The sequence below is a fragment of the Oncorhynchus keta genome, chromosome 4, assembly GCF_023373465.1.
Source record: "Oncorhynchus keta strain PuntledgeMale-10-30-2019 chromosome 4, Oket_V2, whole genome shotgun sequence".
NCBI classification, from domain to species: Eukaryota; Metazoa; Chordata; class Actinopteri; order Salmoniformes; family Salmonidae; genus Oncorhynchus; species Oncorhynchus keta.
The window spans coordinates 32,200,341-32,220,340 of NC_068424.1; the positions used below are offsets into that span (position 1 = coordinate 32,200,341).

Genomic DNA, 20,000 nt, shown 5'->3' on the forward strand with positions numbered 1-20,000 from the left:
TCTACTTTAAATGTAGCCCCCCATGGGGACCCACTGACAGCCTCTCTTTCTCACTTTAAGAAGTATTCAACGTTGTACGAAGTTGTGTCTATGTGTTTTCAACATTTTCGAGCCCTATGCAGTCATCGTCCCCCTGCCGACTAGTACACTATTCCCAGTGTGTCGAGAGAGATTTCTTTTGCCTAACTTTCTGCAGCATATAAGCCATTTTAGGGAAAAACAAGGCCAGCTTGTGCAGTGCACTCATTCTCACCCAGTGTGTATTTTTAGAAGAGGGAGCCCCAGATAGCACGGCTGCTTTCTCTCTGAACTCAATGCATTTTAAGTAGGCTCCGGACTTCTATTAGGCTTACCTTTTATAGCGCTGACTGGTGGAACTCACACGGCCAACAAGGAGTAGCCACACTACTCTCTTTTCCCTCCTCCAATCTACCTATACCTCTGTCTACCTCTACACGTCTTCAATTTACCCTCAATTGCCCCCTCTCTCCCTCCCTCCTTCCCCAGCCAAAACAGAATCCAAGCAGAGTAGCGTTGCGTTCCCAGCCCCCCCGTACACTGTTCTAGCCAGGACCCATTCTCAGTCAGATAGAGAGAGTATTCAGAACAGACATGGTTACTGTGACAACCGCTGGCTGCATCCCAAATGGCACCCTGTTCCCTATACAGTGCACCACGTTTGACCAGGGCACATGGGGCACCCCAATTTCCATTATAGGGAATAGGGTGCCATTTGGGACGCGGACACTGACATGCCCTGCCTCGATTCCTGTCCTCTCTACATCAAGCATGCGGCCCCATGCCCCGGCCAGGTCATCGAGAATCCTGTAGCATCAGCCTCATGCATAAGCCTTCTGGAGGCCAGGTGTGGATATTATGGGGTTTCCTGTAGCACTACAGCTGCAGTACTCCTAGCTGTCAGCAGAGAAACGAAATCCCCACTTTACTTTGGACGGGAGAGCGGTTCAGGCTGTGTGATGGAAAAATGGATTACTTATGTTAACAAACCTTTATTGCTCTGGCTCCTGGCCAAATGACTGTCTGGCTGCATGGGAGAGCAAAGGCATCACTTTCACATCCAAAAGCTCTCCAAAGTCCACACTAAATCAAAACAGCATGGGGAGGAACGTGAGGTTTGCACCCAGGGTAGGGATGTGCGTGGTTATTTGAATATCTGAACGGGATGTTAGTATTCAAATACATTTTTGGAGGGAAAACAGGCCTGTTTTAACCAGATTGCTTTTTCTAAATTAAATGACAATATCCATGTAACATTGTTATATCCAAGGATATACCATGACATTCCAAATGATTCACTGAATAAAATAACAAACTTTTCAGTGTTGTTTCTGACATGCACGTGCGCCCCACCAAACGACCGGTAGCCTTCACCTGTCTTGTTGTATATGTTGTCCAATCAAAGAGGCTCAATGTGTAGCAAATGGCGTGAGAGTTCACTGACGTAATGCAACGATGGAACAGAAAACGAACAAAAAAGCTCTAAAAGTTAGCGTGAAGGCTACATTGAGGAACCAACAGGTAGGCTGCGCAGCATGTGGCTTCAATCAGCCTCGCTACTCCGGTCAAGACAGGCACTGTTATGTGGGATGATGAATAACGTTGTGGCTGCTACAAGTTAGCTAGTCTTGGCTGTAGCCGAGTTGCCTTGGCGTCTCTCTCTCTCTCTCTCGCTCTCTCTCCCTCCCTCTGTTCGCTACACACACCGCCCCATATAACCTCTGCAGGCACAGCTGCAGCAATAGAGCGCCAGCCTCTACCACGCGCAGCAGTGCTCAGGTTCAAAATGTGTGTTTAAAAAAAAAACACGAATGTATTTCGAAAATACTGATATCCGACAACAACGAAAAAGAAGGACACTATTTGAATATTGAAATGATTTCAACCCCCCCCCCCTTCACACACACCCATCCAGTGCAGAGTACTTCATGTGAGCTTCCTCCTGATTCTTCAAGAATAATTAAATGTGTCCTGTATGTTGCAAGGAGTTTTGTTAACTGGAATATAAACTCAGCAAAAAAAGAAACGTCCCTTTTTTCAGGACCCTGTCTTTCAAATATAAGTCGTATGAATCCAAATAACTTCACAGATCTTCATTGTAAAGGGTTTAAACATCGTTTCCCGTGCTTGTTCAATGAACCATAAACAATTAATGAACGTGCACCTGTGGAACGGTTGTTAAGACACTAACAGCTTACACACGATAGGCAATTAAGGTCACAGTTATGAAAACGTAGGACACTAAAGAGGCCTTTCTACTGACTCTGAAAATCACCAAAAGAAAGATGCCCAGGGACTGCTCATCTGTGTGAACGTGCCTTAGGCATGCTACAGATGTGGACAGGACAATAAATTGTAATGTCCGTACTGCGAGACGCCTAAGACAGCGCTACAGGGAGACAGGATGGACAGCTGATCGTCCTCGCAATGGCAGACCATGTGTAACAACACCTGCACAGGATCGGTACATCCGAACATCACACCTGCGGGACAGGTACAGGATGGCAACAACAACTGCCCGAGGTACACCAGGTGCTCCCTACATCAGTGCTCAGACTGTCCGTAATAGGCTGAGAGAGGCTTGTAAGGCCTGTTGTAAGGCAGGTCCTCACCATACCTCACCGCCAAACAACATCTTCTATGGGCACAAACCCACTGTCGCTGGACCAGACAGGACTGGCAAAAAGTTTTCTTCACTGATGAGACACAGTTTTGTCTCACCAGGGGTGATGGTCGGATTCACGTTTATCGTCGAAGGAATGAGCGTTACACCGAGGCCTGTAGTCTGGAGCGGGATCGATTTGGAGGTGGAAGGTCCATCATGGTCTGGGGTGGTGTGTCACAGAATCATCTGACTGAGCTTGTTGTCATTGCAGGCAATCTCAACGCTGTGTGTTACAGAGAAGACTTCCTCCTCCCTCATGTGGTACCCTTCCTGCAGGCTCATCCTAACATGACCCTCCAGCCACCAGCCATATTGCTCATTCTGTGCGTGATTTCCTGCAAGACAGGAATGTCAGTGTTCTGCCATGGCCAGCGAAGAGCCCGGATCTCAATCCCATTTAGCACATCTGGGACCTGTTGGATTGGAGGGTGAGGGCTAGGGCCGTTCCCCCCAGTAATGTCCAGGAACTTGTAGTTGCCTTTACTATTGTAAAGTGACTGTTCCTATTGTAAAGTGACTGTTCCACTGGATGTCATAAGGTGAATGCACCAATTTGTAAGCCGCTCTGGATAAGAGCGTCTGCTAAATGACTTAAATGTAAATGTTAAATGTGGAAGAGTGGGGTAACATCTCACCGCAAGAACTGGCAATTCTGGTGCAGACCATGAGGAGGAGATGCACTGCAGTACTTAATGCAGCTGGTGGCCACACCAGATACTGACTGTTACTTTTGATTTTGACCCCCCTTTGTTCAGGGGCACATTATTTCTGTTAGTCACATGTCTGTGGAACTTGTTCAGTTGATGTCTCAGTTGTTGAATCTTGTTATGTTCATACAAATATTTACACATGTTACCTTTACTGAAAATAAGCGCAGTTGACAGTGAGAGGACGTTTCTTTTTTTTGCTGAATTTACTAGGCTTACATGTATCTTTTATAATCTGAGAAGGTGAGACTGTGGTATCAGAGAAGACACGTCACAACTCATTTTGGCTAATATAATAATAATAATATATGCCATTTAGCAGACGCTTTTATCCAAAGCGACTTACAGTCATGTGTGCATACATTCTACGTATGGGTGGTCCCGGGGATCGAACCCACTACCCTGGCGTTACAAGCGCCATGCTCTACCAACTGAGCTACAGAAGGACCACCCTGGGTGCCTCCGGCAATGTTTGAAACTTAAGGAACCTTGCCTCCTCTGGGTTTTGCTCTCCAAATTCTTATCTAATAGAAATCTATGTAGATCTATGTAGTTCTCTGTTGTCATGTGTAGTTATATATCAGGGGTAGGTAATCATTTAGTCTCAAAGGGCCACATTGGGATTTCAAAATTCAGGGGGCTGCATAGACTTCTTTGGGGACCGATTTTGTTATAGGTCCATTATAATTTCTACAAACTTTCTATTCCTAGGATTCCCACACCTGTTATGTATGGTTCTGTATGGTCCTGTGTGGTTATACTGTATGTGGTTCTATATTATTTTGTATGGTCATGTGTGGTTCTAAGTGGTTTTGTGTGGAACTGTGTGTTTATATGTAGTGCTGTGTGGCCCTGTGTGGTTATACAGTGTGTTGTTCTGTGTGGTACTGTGTTGTTCTAAGTAAGTTATATCTAGTTCTAAGTGGTTCTTTGTGGTTTTGCATGGTCCTGTGTGGTTATGAGGTCCTGTTTGGTTGTCTAAGGTTCTGACAGTCTCACTCTCTCCCTTCCTCTCATCCAGGCACTGCTCTGGTAGTCCAGTGGGACCATGTCCACCTGCAGGACAGCTACAACCTGGGCAGCTTCACCTTCCAGGCCACACTGCACAGCGACGGCAGGATCGTCTTCGCCTACAAAGAGGTCTCTCTCTCTCTCTCTCTCTCTCTCTCTCTCTCTCTCTCTCTCTGTGTGTGTGTTGCTCCCTATCTAGGCTATATGTCCCTCCCCTCTGCCACTTTCTCTCTCTTTCTCTATTTCTGCTACTCTTAGTTCCTCTCTCACTGTCTCTCTTTATTTCTCTCGCTGCTCCTCCCTCCAGCTATCTCCCATAGATGGGTGGATTGCTTAGCGACAAAACTCGATCTGTGCGCAACCCTTGAGGAAAACAGAAGGGATTAGTTTAGAATCAAAGGATTGTTGACAACATGCACACTTTATTTCCTCTCCAAATGTTCATTGAGAACATAAATACATTTGCACAATGAGTATTTGTTGTCTCTCTCAAATATGTCGTTACCGTTGTTGGCTAGCTAGATAGCGATAATTAGCTTAACAAGACATGGTATCAAGAACAAGATAAAAACCAGCTGAAACGAGCCACATACGATTCCCCCCACACGGCAGCTTCTTGTCATTGTTGCTAGCTATCTGAGCTTTCAGAATGATAACAGCACACGGCCTCTGCAATGCTCGCGCATCATTTCCGTGACGTTGTCAGCTGACCCAGCTATAGGGGTGTAGGAGTGACATTATGTCACACCCAGCTCGTGAGGGGCAGGGAATTCTTCACACTCACAGCTCTCTCCTTCTCCCTCTCTCTCTCTCTCTCTCTCTCTGTTTCCGTTTCTCTCTCTCTCTCTCTCTCTCTGTTTCCGTTTCTCTCTCTCTCTTTCTCTCTCTCTCGCTCTCTCATTCCTCACCCCCTCTTCCCTGTGGCGATGGAGCACTTATTACATTCTCTCCGTGATTGAGTTGATAAATAAAGCTCTGTGCTCTCCAACCTCTGTTCTCAATCAGGGCATGACGCGACATCTCTCTTTCTCTCTCTCTCTTTCTCTCCGTTCCAATCAGGGAGTACTTTTCTCTAAACACTCACCTCATCCACCTTCATGTAAAGACGTAAAGGGGACTGCTGTGTTCACTTTCACCACACAATAAAAGTGTGTCTCTCCAATGATCTCTACATTCTCAAGTTTGAGCCCGCCAGACTTGTTTTGTGGAATTATTAATTGGATTTTTTGGGGAGATGAGTTGATTGTACGCTCTTTGTTCTTGCCAGTAAGTGAAGTCCCATTGTCTGTAGGCTTGCGTCACAAAATGGCACCCTATTCCCTACATAGTGCCGGCCCTGGTCAAAAGAAGTGCACTATAAACGGTATAGGGTGTCATTTGGGACACATTTACCCCAGCCTTCCATCAGCATCAGAAACTGTTAGGCCTCTGCCTGGTTTGGTCTGTTTGCAGGCAGCTCAGTTAGATAGACAGGTGTGGCGGCTGGTGATTGATGCCCCTCCACTGGTCTCTCCTCTCTCTTCCAGATCCCCATCGAGGTGGCCCAGATCAGCTCTGTCAATCACCCGGTGAAGGTGGGCCTCTCCGATGCCTTTGTGGTGGTCCACAGGATCCAACAGATTCCCAGTGAGTCACCATGATGCAGAGAGTGCTGTGTTACTGCACGCACGCACACACACGACTCCCTGCGTCGCTACATACACATAAACCATCATAAACCACATCCCACACACACACGACTCCCTGCGTCGCTACATACACATAAACCATCATAAACCACATCCCACACACACACATGACTCCTGCGCCGCTACATACACATAAACCATCATAAACCACATCCCACACACACACACTCCCTGCGTCGCTACATACACATATACCATCATAAACCACATCCCACACACACACATACATGACTCCCTGCGTCGCTACATACACATAAACCATCATAAACCATATCACACACACACACACACACACACACACACACACACACACACACACACACACACACACACACACACACACACACACACACACACACACACACACAACCACACACACACACACACACACACACACACACACACACACACGACTCCCTGCATCGGTACATACACATAAACCATCATAAACCACATCCCACACACACACACACACACACACGACTCCCTGCATCGTTACATACACATAAACCATCATAAACCACATCCCACACACACACAAACGACTCCCTGCATCGTTACATACACATAAACCACATCACACACACACACACGCGCGACTCCCTGCATCGCTACATACACATAAACCACATCACACACACACACACGACTCCCTGCATCGCTACATACACATAAACCACATCACACACACACACACATACCACATTACACCTTTTACCACTCACACATCACGTACACACATACCACATACCACATTACACCTTTTACCACTCACACATCACGTACACACAAACCACATTCACCTTTTACTCCACACACACCATCAAACATCACTTCAGTTTTTTACTGTGTATATACCATCACATACCACCTCATACTGCATGACACCAAAGGATGGGCAGTGGATACACACAGTAAGCCAATCACATGACCGGTACAAGTTTTTTTCCCCCTCTCAGAACTCCTCCCTTGTGGGGCTGAAATACGGTGAAGTTGCCCGTAGACCAAGGGTGGGCAACTATGGCCCGCGGGCCGCATTCGGGAATTTTAAAGGATATATTATTTTGGGTTAAAAAAAAAACACTCCAGGCCACAGCCAACATTATATTGGACCAATATATATTGGACCTAAAATAACTGCCCCATTTCTGGCCCGCAAATTGATTTTGATGAACAAATAAGTTCTTTTTAAAGTCTGTGCTGCCTTTTTGTTGTATTCGAAATCCCCAAATTTCCCCCCCCTGTCCTATATGCTGATCTCGGTTCAGTTCTGCATTTCTCCCACTGGGGGAAGGGAAGTTGGTCCTAGATCTGAACCTCACGCCAAAGCGGCATGAGTTCAACCTTTTTGTTGTGGCCTCTCAGACGGCAGAATGGGAATGATTACATGGGCGCGGTCCAGAATTGTCTCTTTGCATGATGCTCCTTCCAATAGTTCAAAGAAAGTTGAGCAAAGAGGAGAAAGTCAACCTTTTCATCCACTGCTAGACCCTCTCTGGGGCTTTCATTTCCAAGTCTGCAAAAAGCATTCATTTAATTGCTTGTTGATGATATGTTCATAGGACTTTGGCTTTTGAAGAATGTACAGTATTTGTTTCACGTAGCGTTTTATAGCCTGTTATTTATAACATTTCGACGTTGTCTGGAATTATTCAATCGTGGGTAATAAGTACCTCTGCTCAGAAAACTTTAAAGACTCCCCGTTGGAACCCCAATGCCTACATAGTGCATTACTTTTTATTTTACCAAAGCCCTATGGGCACTACATAGGGAATAGGGGGCCATTTGGAACAAAGCCACTGTGGTCAGTAATAAAGGGTTTAGGTGTTATAATGGGGAGTTCAAACCTGCTGCTCAGCTGTTCTGTGAGTGTTGTGCTAGTGTGGTTGTTGATTATTTCTACTTTTCTGAAAACTGTGGGTTCAGCTGTGCTCTTGTGACTGTAGCCACAGTAGCACTCCCACAACACTCTTGTTGGTACAATAGAGCCCTCAAACTCAACTCCGGACCTCGATGCCAGTTCCACTGTGTTTTTTCATTGTTCCCCTCTAATCAGGAACTCATTTAGACCTGGGACACCAGGTGGGTACAATTAATTATCAGGTAGAACAGAAAATCAGCAGGCTCCGGACCTCGTAGGGTAAGAGTTGAATACCCCTGCTATAGAGGGTTCTCGAGCTTCCAAAGGACTTGTGTTAAATTACTACCCTCTTTGATGCAGTCTTTCTAACGTTTAGCTCAGCTGGATGAAAACAGTCTGCTCAGCTGCATCCCAAATGGCACCCTATTCCCTATGGGACCTTGTCAAAGGTAATGCAGTATATAGGGAATAGGGTGACATTTGCGATGTGGGGTGGGGGGGGGGGCTGAAGAGTATTTATCTCCGCTCTGCCGAGGAGTATTTTTCTCTGCTCATACAAGAGTAATACAGGCCTAGTTTCTGTCTTTTAATTATTATAATAAAAGTGTTTTAAATCGGGAGGTGCTGCCGCACCCTCAGCACCCCTACTTCGAACTTAATCCTTAACTTACCCAATGAATGCCTAAACTTAAGTTTAACCCTATCCCTAACTTTTCCCTAACTTTGGACTGACAACGAAGATACGGCACCAGATGGTGTAATTGCAGCTTCAAGCCATGGCGTAATTCTGTTGCTGCAGTTATGCCATTTTATTTGGAGATTTGGTTGCAAAGTTCTGTCTGTTCCAGCCTGAAAGACTGTAAAATGCTGAGCCAGCTTCCTCACAAACTTTTACTGGGTTCACTTCTGTATTTATTTTGGTTTTAATGGACAATACAGCCCAAACAGTAGTACTGTACTCCCTCTGAAGTAAACTATTGGTTTCCTGTATGAGAGGCCTCTCCTTTGGAAGTGTAATATCTTGAAAACATACATTTGATCATATATTTCATGTACCTCGTGAATGGTGGCGAATGTCATATCTCTAGAGAGGAGAGAAATAGGCAGGTTGGTGGATGAACACAGAGAAGGTGATATTTGGGCAGAGAGCAGACACCCGTGTCTGTCTGTCTGTCTGTCTGTCTGGAGAGAAAGGTCAGGATTAGCGTCTTGGGTCTTCAGCCGGTCAAAAGGGCAGGACAATCTCTCTCTCTCTCAATGTGTCTCAGCCGCTACTGTTTAGTAGGCAAAGCATGTAGCCAATGCACCCATTTCAGGATATACAGTACCAATGTTAGCTACTGGTTCGTCAACATGTTATGCCGTGCAGGGCTCTGAAAAGGCTGGATTTGGTTGTTTATAACTGATGATTCTTAATTAAAAGCGAATTGTAGGAAGGTTTATGCCTCATGATTTCCTTGATGTGGCACATTGATGTGGCACATCTCCTTGATGTGGCAGAGCTTGCGAACTATCACGGATTACAAAGGGAAACCTAGCTGCCCAAATACACAAGCCTTCCAGACGAGCAAAATGCCTTCTATGCTCACATCGAGCCAAGCAACACTGAACCATGTGTAAGAGCACCAGCTGTTCCAGATGACTGTGTGATCACGCTCTCCGTAGCCAATGTGAGTAAGACTTTTTAAACAGGTTAACATTCACAAGGCCGCAGGGCCAGATGAATTACCAGGATGCGTGCTCAGAGTCTGCGCTGACCAGCTGGCAAGTGTCTTCACTGAATTTTCAACCTCTCCCTGACCCAATCTGTAATACATAAATATTTTGAGCAGACCACCACACTCCCTGTGCCCAATGACTATCGCCCTGTAGCACTCACATCTGTAGCCATGAAATACTTTCAAAGGCTGGTCATGACTCACACTTATCACCATCATCCCAGACACCCTGGGCCCACTCCAATTTGCATACTGCCCCAACAGATCTACAGATTACGCAATCTCTATTGCACTCCACACTGCCATTTCCCACTTGGACAAAGGGAACACCAACGTGAGAATGCTGTTCACTGACTACAGCTCAGCGTGGTAGGTGGTAGGCCTGATCACCGACGACGATGATACATTCTATAGGGAGGAGGTTAGAGACCTGGCAGTGTGGTGCCAGGACAACAACCTCTCTCTTAACATCAGCAAAACAAAATAGCTGACCGTGAACTACAGGAAATGGGGGGCCGAGCACACCCCCTTCAACATTGACGGGGTTGTAGTGGAGACGGTCGAGAGCTTCAAGTTCCTCGGTCTCCACATCTCTAAGGACCTATCAGGGTCCAAAACACGAGCACAGTCATGAAGAGGGCACGACAACACCTTTTCCCCCTCAGGAGGTTGAAAAGATTTCACATGGGCCCTCAGTTCTTTAAAAAAGTTATACAGCTGCACCATTGAGAGCATCTTGACAGGCTGCGTCACCCCTTTGTATAGAAACTGCTCGGCACCCGACCGCAAGGTTCTACAGAGGGTAGTGCGTATAAGCCCAGTACATCACTGGTGCCGAGCTCCCTGTCATCCAGGACCTCTATACCAGGCGGTTTCAGAGGAAGGCCCTAAGAAAAGGCTCCAGCCACCCAAGTCACAGACTTTTCTCTCTGCTACCGCACGGCAAGTGTTACCAATGCACTAAATCTGGAACCAACAGGACCCTGAACAGCTTCTACCTCCAAGCCATGAGACTTCTAAAGAGTTAATTAAATAGTTAATCAAATAGCTACCCGGACTATCTGCATTGATCCTTTTTGCGCTCACTTTCATGACTGATCACTTACTCTTCTGCTCTTGTTGACAATCTGTCACTTTATTCCTAGTTATATGTACATATCTACCTCAATGACCCCGTACCCCTGCACATTGACTCAGTATTGGTAGCTCTTGTATATAGCCTAGTTATCGTTACTCGTTTAAAAAAAATATATTGTAACTTGTATTATTACGTGTTTTATTTCTCTATTTTCTTTCTCTCTCCATTGTTGGCAAGGGCCCGTAACTAAGCATTTAACTGTTAGTCCACACCAGCTTAAATGTTTTGATTTGGTTCATTGTGGATATGAGACATCAGTAAAAGCCCTAACAATCTTGAGAACACACACACACACACACACCCTGATCTGGTCCCCCTGGACAGCAGGTAGAATGGATCCTTCTGCAGTATTGATTGCACTGGCCCAGGGTTCCACCCAGCTCGGAAACCCAGACTGTGTCAGATGGCTGGACTACTTTTGATCTGATTTCCTGCTGTGTAATCCCAATCCCTACAGCTGCATGGAACTCGTTTTTCATTCTCCCGGAAGAAAAGAATGTCTTTTGAAATGTAGATCAACCTTTTAAGGACCGGTTGTTCTTTTAGGCACATCTGCTGATACTTGTAAGGAAATAGGGTGCCATTTGGGAAGAGCCCAGGCAGCTGAAGGGCTGAGTGTTCAGTGTACAGGAGTGAACTCATGTCGAGTCAATAAGTGTCTCTGCTGCCAATTACCGGCCTGAGCACACACAGCAAGCACAGCCGAGAGGCTTCCTCTAACCCACCTCTTTAGCCACGTTCACGCTTCATTTGTGAAATGAAACATTTGACCGTGCTAGCTAGCTATTTCCAGGCCACGGCGTTTGGGCCTGGCCTGTGCTGCACTGGCAGCAGCAGAGGGAGGATTTGCCGACATCCAATGGACAGGCGAGATAATTACCAGGTCAGGTGCTAGAGGCCTGGGGGCCCGCTGGTCTTCCTGTGTTAAAACCTTTAAACCCGGGCTTTTATTTAGCCACCCCCCGGGCTGGGCAGCCAGATGCACGGACAGCCAGACTCCCAGTCACCTCAATGCATTATTCTGATGATGTTTTCAAAGCCAGAAGCGCCTCAGTCCTTTTTAATATCTGCCTGAGTTTATTCTTATGCCAATTCACCATGGCCAATGTACAATAGCAGGCCCAGGATTAGCTCACCTCACTATTATGCGGGCAGAGGAGGAGGTCAGCTTGACATCCTTGTGTGTATTCATCATATCCATTCATATTGTGATATTGCTGGATTTCCATGTCCAACGTCCAATGAACAGTGATTGCAAAGATGTTGGGGAGGAGATCGTGGAAATAATTTGCTCGACGCAAGAGAGCTTGCCGTGTGGTGGTAAGGATTCCGAATGAACGAGTTGCTGTGAAAGCTGCATGAGTGTTATCTTGATGGCAGGAAACACACTTGTATGGAATTGCAGCTTTTTTATACCCCACCGGGAATAGGAGTAGAACAGGGATCTAACCTCACAGTCAGGGTCCTATGTGATATTCTGTTTCTGCCCAGTGATTATCATTGTTAATATCACAGGGCTGTTGGAACAGTGTGAGTAATGAAAGTCTGCCCGCGTGTTCATTCTATTTCTCCTTCCAGCAGAGTCGGACTCCACTGTGACACAGGTACAAGGGCTACTGGCAAACAAAGCACGGTTTAGAATTTGGATTCCCTTCTTCCTTCATTGACTTTTAACACATTGCACAAGGTTCTCACATCACATTTCTGATGATTCTCATCCAACTTTCAGGGGTGAATGAATAAGAAACCATTTCCTTGGCTGGACCCACCTTAGGTGCGTACCAGACCAGTAGCCTATTTTCCATTGTATTTTGGGGAGGTATTGGGCCAGCGCATAATTTTTCATGCGTGTGCTTTTAATTAGATGATGGCCTAATAGACCCTTGTGTGCATAATTGATGACACACTTCTACAAAGCTCCTTTTGTTTGATGTTATTGGAGCAGGACAACTAAATCCTCATTACCGCTTTTGATGCTCAGGCTGAGACTGTAATTGCTGCGAGTTAAAGCTTCCTACCTCCCAGACTCGCTGTTTCCCAATAGTGCAGATCTAAGATCAGCTTCCCCTCCCCTAATCCTAACCTTCCCTAGTAGAGGGAAAATGCTAAACTGACCCGAGATCCAACTACCTCTCACGGTCTCGTCAGAATTAGACATTCATCCATGTTTCTCAAACGTCAAATGTAAAAGTTGTGGCAAACGTAAAATTTTAAAGTGTTTAAGGTCAAGGTAAGGGTTAAGGTTTGGGATAGGCTTAAAACAAACATCTCTTGCTGGAATCGAACATGCAATATTTGGAGTCAGAGGCATATGCTTACGCCCCAGCAAAACCAAAACCTACTTGAAGGTAACAGCGCTTACTGTTTTCCCTAGTGGCTGTTTTCCACGTCATCTCCCGACGTCCTCAGACATGGTTGGATGTCGAATACTCACTTGTATCACGGGTGTCCTGGCTGCCAAGATCAGCGTCTCAGAGCAACTTCACCCTGCACCCCCAGACTCATCCACCTCCAGAGGAAACCAGAGGCAGGCGACCGGGTCTGGATAGCCTGTCCACAGAGCAGCACCACCCTGCACCCCCAGACTCATCCACCTCCAGAAGAAACCAGAGGCAGGCGACCGGGTCTGGATAGCCTGTCCACAGAGCAGCACCACCCTGCACCCCCAGACTCATCCACCTCCAGAGGAAACCAGAGGCAGGCGACCGGGTCTGGATAGCCTGTCCATAGAGCAGCACCACCCTACACCCCCAGACTCATCCACCTCCAGAGGAAACCCGAGGCTGGCGACCGGGTCTGGATAGCTTGTCCACAGAGCAGCACCACCCTACACCCCCAGACTCATCCACCTCCAGAGGAAACCCGAGGCTGGCGACCGGGTCTGGATAGCCTGTCCACAGAGCAGCACCACCCTGCACCCCCAGACTCATCCACCTCCAGAGGAAACCAGAGGCAGGCGACCGGGTCTGGATAGCTTGTCCACAGAGCAGCACCACCCTACACCCCCAGACTCATCCACCTCCAGAAGAAACCAGAGGCAGGCGACCGGGTCTGGATAGCCTGTCCACAGAGCAGCACCACCCTGCACCCCCAGACTCATCCACCTCCAGAGGAAACCAGAGGCAGGCGACCGGGTCTGGATAGCCTGTCCACAGAGCAGCACCACCAGGCAGGCAGAGAGAGAGCGAGAGACCTCCCCCCTCCTCTGGCCCCTCAATGCTAACATTGGACTTGATCATCCTAATGCCTGGGGCTAGAGAAAGCCAGCCATAGGGGAGGGTAGAAGGTGGGTGGGAGGGGTTTCAGGGTCAAGTCAGCTAATAATGTACAGTATGCCTTGGTCAGATGTTTTTGGTGCCAAAACCAAGCATGTTTTGAATGTGTTTTTCACACATTCTAATGTCTCTATAGTACTGTTTTCTCACCTGTATTAGAAGAATGAATACTCATAGGCTGCGTCTCAGGTGGCACTCTATCTTCTATATACAGTTGAAGTCGGAAGTTTACATACACCTTAGCCAACTACATTTAAACTCAGTTTTTCACAATTCCTGACATTTAATCCTACTAAAAATAGCCTTCACCAGCTTCCCACAATAAGTTGGGTGAATTTTGGCCCATTCCTCCTGACAGAGCTGGTGACGATGAGTCAGGTTTGTAGCCCTCTTTGCTCGCACATGCTTTTTCAGTTATGCCCACAAATTTGGCTTGAGGCTTGAGGTCAGGGCTTTGTGATGGCCACTCCAATACCTTGACGTTGTTGTCCTTTTAGCCATTTTGCCACAGCTTGTCCATTTGGAAGTCCCATTTGCGACCAACCTTTAACTTCTTGACAGATGTCTTGAGCTGTTGCTTCAATATATCCACATAATTTTCCTTCCTCATGTTTCCTTCTATTTTGTGAAGTGCACCAGTCCCTCCTGCAGCAAATCACCCCCACAACATGATGCCCCCGTGCTTCACGGTTGGGATGGTGTTCTTCGGCTTGCAAGCCTCCCCCTTTTTCCTCCAAACATAACGATGGTCAATATGGCGAAACAGTTCTATTTTTCTTTCATCAGACCAGAGGACATTTCTCCAAAAAGCACAATCTTTGTCCCCATGTGCAGTTGCAAACCGTAGTCTGGCTTTTTTATGGCGGTTTTGGAGCAGTGGCTTCTTCCTTGCTGAGCGGCCTTTCAGGTTATGTCGATATAGGACTCGTTTTACTGTGGATATAGATACTTGTGTACCTGTTTCCTCCAGCATCTTCACAATTTCGCACCAAAGTACATTCATCTCTAGGAGACAGAACGTGTCTCCTTCCTGAGCGGTATGACTGCTGCGTGGTCCCATGGTGTTTATACTTGCGTACTATTGTTTGTACAGTTGATCCAATTGATTCAAATTATGTATTTTTAGCCTATCAGAAGCTTCTAAAGCCATGACATCTTTTTCTGGAATTTTCTGACCCACTGGAATTGTGATACAGTGAATTATAAGTGAAATAATCTGTCTGTAAACAATTGTTGGAAAAATGACTGGAAAAGTACGTGTCCTCACCGACTTGCCAAAATTAACAAGAAATTTGTTGAGTTGTTGAAAAACGAGTTTTAATGACTCCAACCTAAGTGTATGTAAACTTCCGACTTCAACTGTGCTTTTGACCCCAAAGATAACTATCAGGTAGTGCTGAGTGATTAGTGCTTTTTGAAGTTGGTTCAGTTTCGGTTTGATTATTGAAAAAATAATCATGTTTTGGAATGGATTATTGTCATTAATTACCACATTTTCTGTACTAATCTTTTTAATTTTTAAAATTGTATTTATCCCTTTTTCTCCCCAATTTCATGGTATACAATTGGTAGTTACAGTCTTGTCCCATCGCTGTAACTCCCATACGGACTCAGGAGAGGTGAAGGTCGAGAGCCGTGCGTCCTCTTAATCACAAACCAACCAAGCCACACTGCTTCTTGACACAACGCCCACTTAACACGGAAGCCAGCCCCACCAATGTGTTGGTGGAAACACTGTACACCTGGCGACCATGTCAGCGTGCACTGCGCCCGGCATGCCACAGGACTCACTCGTCTGCGATGGGACAAGGACATCCCTGCAGGCCTAACTATCCCCTAACCCAGACGATGCTGGGCCAATTGTGTGCCGCCCCATGGGTCTCCCGGGCCGCGGACGGCTGCGACACAGCCTGGACTCAAACCCAGTGCCTTAGACCACCGCTCCACTCGGGAGGCTTTCTGCGCTAAACTATGTAGAATATTGACCTGTTGAAAACTATAACTCCCTACTACATTGCACAGTTCGAGCTTGATCTGATTTAACGCTTACAGAAATTCAAATAATTGAACCGATGTCAGTCAATTAGTTGTTTAAAAACAGAAAAGTAACAGAAAAGTTGGTTATTCGCTCAGCACGATGATTAGGCTAATAGTGGGGTCCTCATGGAAAAACTGGGCTGGTGTGGGGGCCTCGAGGAATCGGCCCTGAAATGCCAGAGACGATTTCTGGTCCCAGTCTGCCACTGCGGTATCTGGATCCACAGTTGTACACAACAGAATAATGGCTTTGCTCTTAGATGAAAACTCATACAAGCAGGCAAAATGTGTTCATTTGATATTGGTCAATTATGTATGAGTGTATACAATAAGTGTATATAATGAATGGGGCTCGCGAGCAGTCAAACTCATTTGCTGTATATGTTCCACAGCCATGCTGTGCTGTTTATTGAATTTCAATTTCCTATCTCATTGCTCAAGCAAGTGTGTGCATTATAGAAAATGTAATGTGTCGACCAATGTCATACGGGCTACGTTAAATAATTACTCTCACTGATGTACATAAACGTCCCATTGTATTCCAGGTTTTTCAGTCACGTTAACTTGAATTAAGCATTTAAACACACCAGGAAAATGACTGGAATGAAGGAATTAACTAGCAGAGCTTTTACGTTTATGAGATCACAGTGGCAGAGCTATGCCTTTTCATTTGAATTTAATTAGGATCTACAGTATAATATATCATATTATAATCCTTTCTGTCTGTGCATAGTTTAGTGCAGCGCCAGGGGGAGAGGGGGGAACTGCATGGACTGCAAAACCAAGTGGGCCATTTTACACTAAGATTGAAAAAGCAACTTATTATTGGGGGACGACTGAGAGTCAATAGTGGATCAAATCAAACTCTCCATTTTACCTAGCCTGGTCCTGGTGACTGCTGCAGCAGATTATCTTAGTCACTGGGGGAGCATCCCAAATGGCACCCTATTCCTTACATACTGTACTATGTTTGACCAGGTTCCCATTGCCCAGAGCCCTTTCAAATCAAATCCAATTTATTTATATAGCCCTTCGTACATCAGCTGATATCTCAAAGTGCTGTACAGAAACCCAGCCTAAAACCCCAAACAGCAAGCAATGCAGGTGTAGAAGCACGGTGGCTAGGAAAAACTCCCTAGAAAGGCCAAAACCTAGGAAGAAACCTAGAGAGGAACCAGGCTATGTGGGGTGGCCAGTCCTCCCTCTTCTGGCTGTGCCGGGTGGAGATTATAACAGAACATGGCCAAGATGTTCAGATGTTCATAAATGACCAGCATGGTTGAATAATAATATGGCAGAACAGTTGAAACTGGAGTAGCAGCATGGCCAGGTGGACTGGGGACAGCAAGGAGTCATCATGTCAGGTAGTCCTGGGGCATGGTCCTAGGGCTCAGGTCAGTTGAAACTGGAGCAGCAGCATGGCCAGGTGGACTGGGGACAGCAAGGAGTCATCATGTCAGGTAGTCCTGGGGCATGGTCCTAGGGCTCAGGTCCTCCGAGAGAGAGAAAGAAAGAGAGAAGGAGAGAATTAGAGAACACACACTTAGATTCACACAGGACACCGAATAGGACAGGAGAAGTACTCCTGATATAACAAACTGACCCCAGCCCCCCAACACATAAACTACTGCAGCATAAATACTGAAGGCTAAGACAGGAGGGGTCAGGAGACACTGTGGCCCCATCCGAGGACACCCCCGGACAGGGCCAAACAGGAAGGATATAACTCCACCCAATTTGCCAAAGCACAGCCCCCACACCACTAGAGTGATATCTTCAACCACCAACTTACCATCCTGAGACAAGGCTGAGTATAGCCCACAAAGATCTCTGCCACGGCACAACCCAAGGGGGGGGGGTCAACCCAGACAGGATGACCACAACAGTGAATCAACCCACTCAGGTGACGCACCCCCCCCAGCGACGGCATGAGAGAGCCCCAGTAAGCCAGTGACTCAGCCCCTGTAATAGGGTTAGAGGCAGAGAATCCCAGTGGAAAGAGAGGAACCGGCCAGGCAGAGACAGCCCTAGTCAAATGTAGTGCACTATATAGGGAATAGGGTGTCATTTGGGACATTACCTGGAGGAACTGGGGGCTTTCAACAGGGATATCACCTCGAGTGGGACATTTCTGCCCACCCCTTTGCCAAGTAGCAGGCTTTCTGATAAAGAGAGAGTGAGAGAGAGCAAACTAAAGGAATGCTCTTCTCTCTTCCCATATGGCCTGATTCTGCCTCTCTGTTCTCTTATTCTCTCTCGCTCTCCTCCTCGGGAACCACTTGTCCTAGTTTTAGCTCTCCGAGGAAGATTTGTGACCGTTTTCTCTCTCACTCTTTCCTTCCCTCCCTCTCTTTCCCTTTCTCTCACTCACTCCATTCAGATGTTCGTAGGAGAACGATCTATGAGTACCATCGCGTGGAGCTGGCGAAGACCAAAATCACCAACTCCACAGCAGTGGAAATGATGCCTTTACCGAGTAAGATGGATTCCTTTGATAGACAGATGGCTCATGATATGAAATATGATAATGACGACACAAGTAGGCCCCCATGAACTAGCCTAGGTTCTAGATAAGGTAATAGGTGAAACATAGACCTAGTAGATGTCGAGCTAATAGACTTTCCTTCAGGCTGTATCCCATCATTTCAGGGACACCTGTGAATCAAAACTCCTATCTTTTAGAAACATTTCTTTTGCATTTAGCAAACTACAACATTCTAGCCATGGATTTCTATGTTGGTGTTTTGACAATTGGTATGAATGTATCAAGCGTCTCAGAGTTGGTGTTCTAATTTACGATCAGTTTAGCCTTTAATATCTAAATTAATAAGATTGCATGGACAATCTGATCCTAGATCAGCACTTCTATTCTGAGATGCTTAATTTAATATATTGTTTTGCATTATCAACTACAACAATCTAGCAATCTATATATAGATTTCTATATTGTGTTTTGACTGAGTCAGTAGACGTGTGTGTGTTGTGACGTGTGTTGTGACGTGTGTGTATCCTGTTCCCTCCCAGCATGTCTCCAGTTCACCAGCTGTGGCAGCTGCATCTCCTCCCAGATCAACTTCAACTGCAGCTGGTGCCACCGCCTTCGCAGGTCAGACACCCCTCTATACCCCTCACTGTATGTCTTTGCCTGCATCCTAAATGCCACCCTACAACCTATGTGCTCTGATCAAACGTAGTGCACTATATAGGGAATAGGTGCCATTTGGGACGGAGACCATCTTTTCCATCCAACACTCTACCTTTCTGTCCTCCCCTCCATCTCCATCGCTCGCTCAGTCTCCCTAATCTTTCTTCTCCCTCCTTTAAATGTTGCTATTAGTTCCAGTCACTCAGCACCTCTCTTAGCGAGCTATTGAGTGTGAGGTGTATGTATAGACATGTGCCCTATCACATGGAGACAGACCCTCCCCTATTCCCTCTGCTCAGTGGTGTGTGTCCCAAATGGCACCCTATTCCCTGTACAGTGCACCCAGTTTAAACAGAGCCCTGGACCCTTGTTAAAAGTTGTGCCCTGTATACTGTAAATAGGGAATAGGGTGCAATTTGGGAGGGTGCCAGTGAGTTCCCGGTGATGTTCAGTCGTTTTTCCTTATTGATGGCGCCCAAAGGAAAGACAGAGAAGGAAATAACAACGGAGCGAGAGAACATGAGATCCGACCCATTACATGAGATCCGACCCATTACATGAGATCCGACCCATTACTCTTGTTTTTTTTTTTGAAATTGAGAATTCCCCTCTCTCGCTCTCTCTCTCTCTCTCTCTCTCTCCGCTCTTCTCTTTCTCTCCTTTCCCCTTGACCATTTGTCTTTCTATCTTTCACACCCTGGCACAAAAAGGTAAATATTTGAGACGGCGCAGAATGT

At 46.3% G+C, this 20,000-nt stretch overlaps 1 protein-coding gene across 1 annotated transcript in view; it reads left to right on the top strand.

Annotated features, from left to right (window-relative positions):
• plxdc2b (plexin domain containing 2b) overlaps positions 1-20,000 on the top strand; it is a 170,398-nt gene that overhangs the window by 119,689 nt on the left and 30,709 nt on the right. The window contains exons 6-9 of the mRNA XM_052506107.1: positions 4,412-4,530; positions 5,928-6,027; positions 18,499-18,594; positions 19,143-19,224. Coding sequence (XP_052362067.1) covers positions 4,412-4,530; positions 5,928-6,027; positions 18,499-18,594; positions 19,143-19,224 — 397 coding nt within the window. The remainder of the gene's footprint in view (positions 1-4,411; positions 4,531-5,927; positions 6,028-18,498; positions 18,595-19,142; positions 19,225-20,000) is intronic.